Below are 8498 nucleotides of genomic sequence, written 5' to 3'. Positions count from 1 at the left end.
ACATTAATTTGATATTATTTACTTATTTTTTACCTTTCACTCAACCTTTCCATCCAAGCTTTTGACGATTGACCTTTAGACAGTACAATAATGAATCGAAATCAATTGATTTTAAGAAAGGTTAGCGTCGAATATCTCTGAAAATGAACTTGGCTGTCACAAAGAAATAACATACATGGCTAAAAACAAAATGGTTTGGGCTTTTCAATATAAACGATGATAACTGACCGTGTAGACAGCAATGTGTCAATGACTTAATGCTATTCTAGCCTCTAGGATAGGATAGCTCGACAACACGCAACATATGCCTTTCATGAAAACTAGCATCATCAAAATGTTTCACTCATGATTTTTGTCGAAATTGTGAGCTCCGTCTAAGAAAAATATGGAGAAATAGGTGATAAAGTAAAAAAAAGTTTGATTAAAATAAATAAAGAATAAAGTGAAAATGAAAAATTAAATAAAATATAAAAGCAAATTCTAAAAATTACTTAATTTAAAAAGTTGTTTAATTTTTATTATGCCCTCCTTTTATGTAAGGTTATTTTTTCATTTAGGAGAAGTATTTTTGTCATTTTTAATAACAGATTGGATACATGCAAGGCCCTTGAGGCTAAACCACATTCCAATTGCATTAAAGTTCGGTGAGCCAAAGTGAGACACCAGGTTAGAATTAATTCAAGAAATGAGACACCAAGTTAGAATTAGTTCAAGAAATGTCTGCTAAAATCAGAGGATTGAACAGTTACATGGGTGGAGTCGTTATAGCAAAGATTACGCATTCTGCGTAATTGGAGGTTATTGGTGCCACTGTCATCACCTATGTTTCAGGGGACCAGCTGCACAGAAGAAGTTGTGAAAGCATTTTGTAGAATATAACTGTTTCGAAGTAGTAAAAATGCATCTAACTGTCATGCAATCTTTAACTCATCGTGTCCTATAATTTGATTTTACCCATCCTACATATATATGTTATACTTCTACTTCTGCCCAAATTATCATCCAAAAGAGATGGTTTCGGAATAAGAACAACGTCTTTCCTCCAATTTCCAATTGGACCATGACAATCGAATACCAATGGTCGTACGCCTAATACGAGGCTTTATATAATTCAATTGATTTCACAAATCAAATCGTAAACAATGCTATTTGGTTATACATGGAAAAAATTCAAATTATTCTTCAGTAACAGACCGCTGTTCTTTTTTGAAGAAAAATAATACATGGCTGAACAATGAAAATCTAAGTAGGGCAAGAAAATCATAAACGCGGAGATGGCCGTAGTAAACTCAACTTCCTTGCATCCTTTAACTAAGAAGTCTCTATGCCTGCAAAGCATTTAAAAAGAAAAAAACATCAGTTAAACTATCAAGACGTAATTTAAAGAGCCCAGTTTGCAAATCATCCACTCATTCGGCATTAACCTTGTTTGCAATGTTGTTTGAGAGCCAGTCCAGTCCTTCGTAAAGCCCTTCACCAGATGTGGCGCATGTGCTCTGGATATACCTGCATGTAGAAAACATGTAGGTGAGAATGAATGGTGAAAAGCAGAAAGATAAGGTCGGTGAGGAAAAGAATGTTGACAGCGATATTCTAGTTTACCAGTGACGCTGGCGGAGGGAATGAAGACCAAGCTTATCAGTAATCTCCGCAGCATTCATAGCATTTGGAAGATCTTGCTTGTTGGCAAAAACTAGAAGCACGGCATCTCTCAACTCATCCTACCAAAGTTAATAATATCCAGAATTAATGAGAAATCAAATAATATGAAATAAGCTACCCTTTCCATGTCCACTCATTCATGATTCAGTTATTACCTCATTCAGCATTCTATGCAGCTCATCCCTAGCTTCAACAACTCGGTCCCTGTCATTGCTGTCAACCACAAAGATAAGTCCTTGGGTATTTTGGAAGTAATGTCTCCACAATGGGCGGATCTACAGAGAAAAACACATTGATGGTGAATGCTGATGACTATAATACTGAGAAAATGTTTTCAAAATAAATCGAAGTGATATAATTATTAAGAGGTCAAAGGTAAGACTATTTGAGCTATCACATACACAAACCCTGTAAAGACTAAAGTTATAAATTGCATGATTGAGAACTTAATCACACTGGTCAGGTTGAGTACATCCCTGATCTTGAAATAAAAAAAGACATAGGGTTAGTTTGGGTAAACTTCTCCCACGGAACGTATAGGAGAAACTAAAATTAGTTTAAGAAAAAATTCAACTTTTGAAGAAACTAATGTAAGAAAGTTTCTATAAATTAATTTATGTATAATCTCAATTTAATCTAAGAGTTTATTTCATTTTTCCTTCTTATTTTTTTCTCCTACAAGTGGTTTTAGAAAGTTTATCTAAACAGAAACATAAGAAAGGACAATAAGTTTTCATTCAACTTGTTTTGTGACATTAATTACCAAATAAAATTGTTACTATTTTGGTATTGATCTAATAGAAGCGACCTAGACCAGACCATTCATGGTTGTGGATGGTGAGATTTGTGTTCAAGTTGGTGGTCATCACCCCCTCTGGTCCGTGGGTATAAATTCACTTCTTTCCAGGGTTTGTTGCTGATTCTGGGGATTATTGGATCAAAGTAGGTGGTGCATTTCATGTAAAGATCTTAAACGATATTCAATTCAACAGTCCCATTGGTTTAGATTCATTTTCCTCTAGTTTCTTAAGTATGATCCAACCCCTTGGGAGGTTACACAGCCTCCAACCTCGAGTGCATCAACACAATGAGGCTTATTCCGAAGTAGGGTCAAACAACCCAACCTCTTCGTTGGGTACACTTACAAAATTAATTACATCCACCTCCAAAAACAAACAGACTTTGAATCTCGCGATATCTTAATGTGGAGGAGTACATCAAATGCGCATCCACTGATTCACCACTAAAAGTTACTCATCAAAACTCAATTTTGGAATGTAAACCACATGATATACATAGCAGTACAAGCAAAGTTTCAGTAAATGATCACGTCATAAATCAACAAAAGCATTGTGGACAGTTTGCTAGATCACCAATAACCAAGTACTATGTCAGATGTTAGACAAGAAGATACAGGGGGAATAAATACCTTGTCCTGGCCCCCCACATCCCAAACAGTGAAGCTGATGTTCTTATATTCCACAGTTTCCACGTTAAACCCTGTGCCAAATGAAGTATTAGTAAATCTCACAAGGCAATTGTTAGTAGAAGAGCAAGATCTTACATTCTCATGCCAACAAGGATACTGGATATACAACATTTAGGCTAAGCACATTGATCGATACCATTCTCGGTAGACAGAAAAAAACACGAGATAAACTATACTTCTTCGTTTCCATATATAATAATTAAAAACTGTAGAACAAGGCTAACCTAGTACCAGAAGATCTTAAAGCTAGCCTGAATAGATCAAGTAAAATTGAAGGAAAAAATATAACATGATCATCAAATGAACGGAAATGGGCAGGAGGGGCAAAATCCGAAATTGATCCCACATTGTATAGATTGATTCATCCATCAATTGAAATAGTTAGAAATGTCCTCTCTATATTCTATCCCATTGCATCAGTCAATACAAATCGAAGTAGAAAGAACAAATGAAACTTACCAATGGTGGGAATGGTGGTGACAATCTCTCCAAGCTTGAGCTTGTACAGAATGGTGGTCTTACCCGCAGCATCGAGACCCACCATGAGTATACGCATCTCTTTCTTGGCAAACAGCCGGCTGAACAACTTGGTGAAGGACAGCCCCATTTTCAAGTTTTCTGAATCAACAAATCACCTTCACAACAGTACCAGTCCATTTAATTCAAATTTCAACCGCAACAAAACAAATCCAAACATAAATAATTACATAATAACAACATATACAAGATGTAAAATAAACGGCAACCAGACAGTCTTGCATCCATGACCAACCAGAATTCGGTTCCGATCTGACAGAGAGATGGATAAATAAAAGAAAAGAAGGTGGCGATTCAAATCGTGCGATCTCACGACACGCGATGCAGATCGAGCAAGGACAGAGGCAGATCGTAAATCAAAATTAAGATACGAGAAATGACGAAACTAATCTAGGATGAAGTAACAGATGATGAAATCAGACGAAAGTGGATGGAGAAACAGAAAAATGCGAAGCAAAGGAAGAACAATTAAAGGGAGAGATTAGGTTGTGAAGATGGAAATGGCGAGGAGATCCATAGAAAAGAAAGAGAGAAAGATACCTTGAGAGCAAGAGAGATACGATTGGAGGCAGATCTCTTCTCTTTGCAACAAAGAGAAAAGAATGGAAGTGGTCTCAGAGGAAGGCCTTCGCTGATTTATAGAACGCGGACAAAGATCCAAAATTCCGGTACGTCGTCGTTTATTCGGTCTACTTCTTATTTCGGTTTACCACTTTACGCTCATTAACTTAACTCTTTTTTTTTAAATTCAACGAGAATATTCGTTATTTTTTCTCCTGAATTACATCCTCAAATTTCCCATTTCTCTCCTTTAATTTAAGCATTTTAATTTATTCATATCTTATAAATATAAAAGATTTCCATTCCTTTCAATATAAATCAGCTTGTTAAGAACTTTTTCTTCAATATAATTTTTACATAACAGTTTGACCATTTTGACCTCCTAAGAGTGAATTAATTGTTTCAATTTTGGCAATTAATTATCAATATGTACATATCGTAATTGGTGATCAATTTTATCTTCACGTATTTTATAATAAAGTTGGTTTAAATATATTCAGTTGATATTTAATCCTAAAATATTGATTCGTTTGAATTCACGTAAAATTATAAAAAAATATTTTAAACAAAAATATTTTTTATATATTTAAAAAACCATAATAAATAAAAATTAAGATTTCATAATTAAAAATTACAGATTTCAGTACCTAATGAGTTTTAAATAATAAAAATGTCAGGCTAATTTGTTCTTCCATTTTTATCAATTTCAAAATTTTCAAACTTTAACATTATTTTTTTATCAACTAAAAAATTATATTATAATAATATTTCATAAATTAAAGAAATATTTTTTAATTTGGTATTATATTCATAATTATATATATTTTTTAAGTATTTCACAAATAGTTCGACGTTACAATTCATCTAAATACATCGAGTTTAAGTTTTTAACTTCTTTTATAATTTATCTAACCTACTATTTATGATGTTTAAATCAAAATTTATAATTATTTTTATATGTATTGTGATGAGACACTAAATTAAGTTTAATAAAAGCTTTTTTGAAAAGCTTTTTACAATAATTGTCTAGATATAGTTTAGTATAGTAGTAATGAGTCTAGTTAAACTTTCAAAGGTTTTAAGTGTGACACACCATGGTGATTAATTAGCAGGAGATTAAACTTAAAGTACTCATGATAAGCAATGGTTTTGAGTTTGTAAATCACAACAATTTAATTAGTTTTACATGATAAAACATACAAAGAGACTAAGACAATTGTAAATACACCACTACAGAATAGATTGGTTAAGAGGATGAACAAAATCATTTTGAAAAGGGTGAGATGTTTGTTGTTAGGATCTAGATTGCCTAAGTACATACAAGGAGAAGTTGGAAACACACTATAGTTTAGTTGATAAAGAGACGTTCATCGTCTGCTTTAAATTGCAATACTCTTATAGATACATGGAGTGAAAGACCACCAAATTATGAGAATTTAAGGGTGTTTGACAACTTGGCCTTTGCACATATCAAGAAGGATAAAAAAAAAAAAACACAAGTTAAAATATTTATTTTTATTGGATATGTATAAAGTGTGAATGAAGTTATTTTTTCATTAAAGAAAACTATCAAAAATTACAACACACTACCAATGAAGTATCTTCACCAACAATTTTGAAAATGTCAAAATAATATACTCAAAATTTATATTTTATTATTCTCACTAATACAACAAAAATAAGTACATAATTTAATATACCTATAACATAAAAAAAATCACACATATATAAAGGATTGTCCTTATTTTTTCAAATTCTTGATCAATAATTGAATCAAAACTAACGTTTTCAACTATTTATTTTTCAATATAAATAACCACATTGTTGGCAAGAAATTCATCTTCCATTCTGTTTCACAATTTTGTTTTGATAACCTTCATTGTAGGAAAATTATGTTTCTATTGTTGTAATTGTAGAAACGGTAAGAGTTAAAGTAAGATGAATTAATCGATCAACAAAGTAAAATGTAATTGATTTTTTTTTCTATTTTTGCCAAAAAAGTAACACAATTCAAACATAATTGATAAATTATTCAAATTTAAATCATCAAGACCATCAACAATAAAATGTTGAAGTTGAAATTTTAAATTGATCTTCTATTGTTCACTAAAAAATAAAGTATAAAAATCTAATTAAATATTGAAATACATAATTACTAAAAAGAAAATCAATGATAGATAAATCACATTTAGAAACTAGTGGCTATAAAAAAAATACATGACAGTAAACATTTCATTTTACGTTCTTAAAGAATTTCCATAGAAAAAAACTCATAAAATTATAAATATTACACCATGAAACTAATACATTTCAGTGTCAAATAAGATAAGAAAGAATTATTGTTTTTCTTTAAAAATGGAACAAATCATGTAAGAAATGAGTAAAAGAGCATGTGTTTTACTTTCCCTTTTTTTTCATAAACATATATAACAAAAAAAGACGAGAAGGGGAAATGAAGAAAAAGAAAAAGAAAATATTAACTAAAGAAGAAAAAAGAGAAAATAAAAAATATACTTTAATCAATTTTGTTAATTTTTAATATATTTAATTTTATATTTTACTATTTATTATAATTAAATAACGTGCTTTATAAAAAAAATTAAAACCTCTCTATGTATATCACAAATGATTATAATGAATAATCCCTTTATTTATATATATATATATATATATATATATATATATATAACAAAAATGTTTATTTGAATTTCATCTCTATAACTTAATAAATATTAATATTTTAATTATTTATAAAAATTTATAATTTTTTTAAATTTTGAAACATTTTGTATTTTATTCGTATTTTTATTAAAAAAGTTTTTTTTTTTAAAAGTTGTTATAAATATTAATATTTATTGTAAGTATAGGAAGGATATAAATAAGCAAAATTTAAAAAGTTAAAGGAGTGAGAGCATCCACTAGTCAGTCCTCCACAACTGCACACCACCCTATTAAACGTTATCTCTTGAAAGTTTTAGTTTTATTTAAAACTAGTTAACTTGTGGAATATGAGAACTATATTTATAAATAAAAATAGCGTATGAAATAAATTTTCGTTTAATTTTCTATTTGTTTTCAAAGATGATTACAAAAATATCATCTTGTCTTCAATCATTTTTATTTTTAAATATTTGTATTAAATAAAGAAAATAAAAATTAATTAATTAATTATTTCCTGTGTGAATCTTTGTACATAAAAAATAATCTCGTATTTATATAGTTATTAGTAAAATTAATTTAAATTATTTGTTCTGTAGATACACCTTTAATGAAGCTGTAATATCGCCAATTATTATATCTTTGTTTACCATATCTAAACTATTTTTAATACAATAATGATTATATTTGAATTATCTTTTAATCTTTATAAATGTCATATTAAGTTTTTTTAATTAGTGTGAACTAATAATTTTTCTTGATATTTTCTTATTACTAATGAGTTGGAATTTAACACCATTACAGTCTAAAGTACAAATATACTGCAAAGTAAAATTGAAATGTAGAGGCACTGTCAGGATTCAAAATTGAGTTTGTCTAGAAGGAAAAAAAGAGGACTGAAAAAGCTACACCCAAGGTAGATTTTTTTGGCTTTTTGTGAAAGTCACTTCTTTAAAAAAAAATTACTTATTTTCATAAACACTTTTGTACAAGAGTATTTGACCTATCTTTTATTCATAACAAGTTAAAAATATGATATGTAGCCAACATACAACCATCAACACGGCATCACTTGCCTTGCTACCATACTGTGCACCCATTGGGCTTGCCCCAACACTCCATTGGCAGTTTCTTCCTGCACCCATAAGTTTTTCTTCCTGCACCCCCACAATGTTATGTTATGTAAAGACAAATCTCTCCCTAATATTTTCTAAAAACCCTAAAATGCACACAACACCCACACACTGCTCTTTCTTCTTCCTTTGCACACTGATTGTAAACAGACAAATTGCATTGCTCTCTCAATGGCGGTACTATTCCATATCTTAGCAGAGGAAGGCGTTTCTCTTGGTGGTGTCTCCGACAACTTGGTGATGGTTCGATGGTTTTTTTGGTGGTTCTTTGTTTGGAGAAGAAGGTAAGTAATTATTTTTTGGTTTATGAATCTATAGTTTCATTTTTATTGCAGATTTTTGTTTGTGCAGTACATATGTTGTGATTCTAGACACTGCAATCCCCTAGATTTATGAAACAGGGAATTCACACTTTGATTTTTTGTCTTCCGAAATATTGAATCCGCAAAACTTCCAAA

General features: G+C 30.4%; 1 protein-coding gene across 2 annotated transcripts; it reads right to left on the bottom strand.

The window, feature by feature from the left end:
* Positions 1–1084: 1084 nt before the first annotated feature.
* Positions 1085–4418, bottom strand: LOC137830182 (ADP-ribosylation factor). Of its 2 annotated transcripts, XM_068637358.1 has the most exons (7): positions 4229–4418; positions 3611–3786; positions 3092–3162; positions 1818–1937; positions 1603–1721; positions 1425–1506; positions 1085–1328 (listed from the first exon to the last, which is right to left on the bottom strand). In XM_068637358.1, exons 2-7 carry the CDS (start codon positions 3756–3758, stop codon positions 1323–1325), a joined length of 546 nt encoding a protein of 181 aa, XP_068493459.1. In that variant the 5' UTR covers positions 3759–3786; positions 4229–4418; the 3' UTR covers positions 1085–1322. The 2 variants fall into 2 exon arrangements, with proteins under 2 accessions (XP_068493459.1, XP_068493458.1); XM_068637357.1 differs by lacking the exon at positions 1085–1328 and having other exon boundaries at positions 1395–1506; positions 4229–4391.
* Positions 4419–8498: the final 4080 nt, after the last annotated feature.

Source organism: Phaseolus vulgaris, chromosome 7 (assembly GCF_051622355.1).
Source record: "Phaseolus vulgaris cultivar YP4 chromosome 7, ASM5162235v1, whole genome shotgun sequence".
In the NCBI taxonomy this organism is placed as follows: domain Eukaryota; kingdom Viridiplantae; phylum Streptophyta; class Magnoliopsida; order Fabales; family Fabaceae; genus Phaseolus; species Phaseolus vulgaris.
Note: the sequence above shows the minus strand (reverse complement) of the source record. Positions and strands in the feature narration are given on the sequence as shown.

Bases quoted from the DNA above. Each gene is read 5' to 3' on its own strand.
- LOC137830182 (XM_068637357.1), bottom strand. From the start codon at position 3,758: ATGGGGCTGTCCTTCACCAAGTTGTTCAGCCGGCTGTTTGCCAAGAAA. The intron at 3,163-3,610 runs GTAAGTTTCATT...CATTTGGCACAG, and splicing joins CACCACCATTCCCACCATTG to GGTTTAACGTGGAAACTGTG. The intron at 1,938-3,091 runs GTATTTATTCCC...TTTTCTCTGTAG, and splicing joins ATGTGGGGGGCCAGGACAAG to ATCCGCCCATTGTGGAGACA.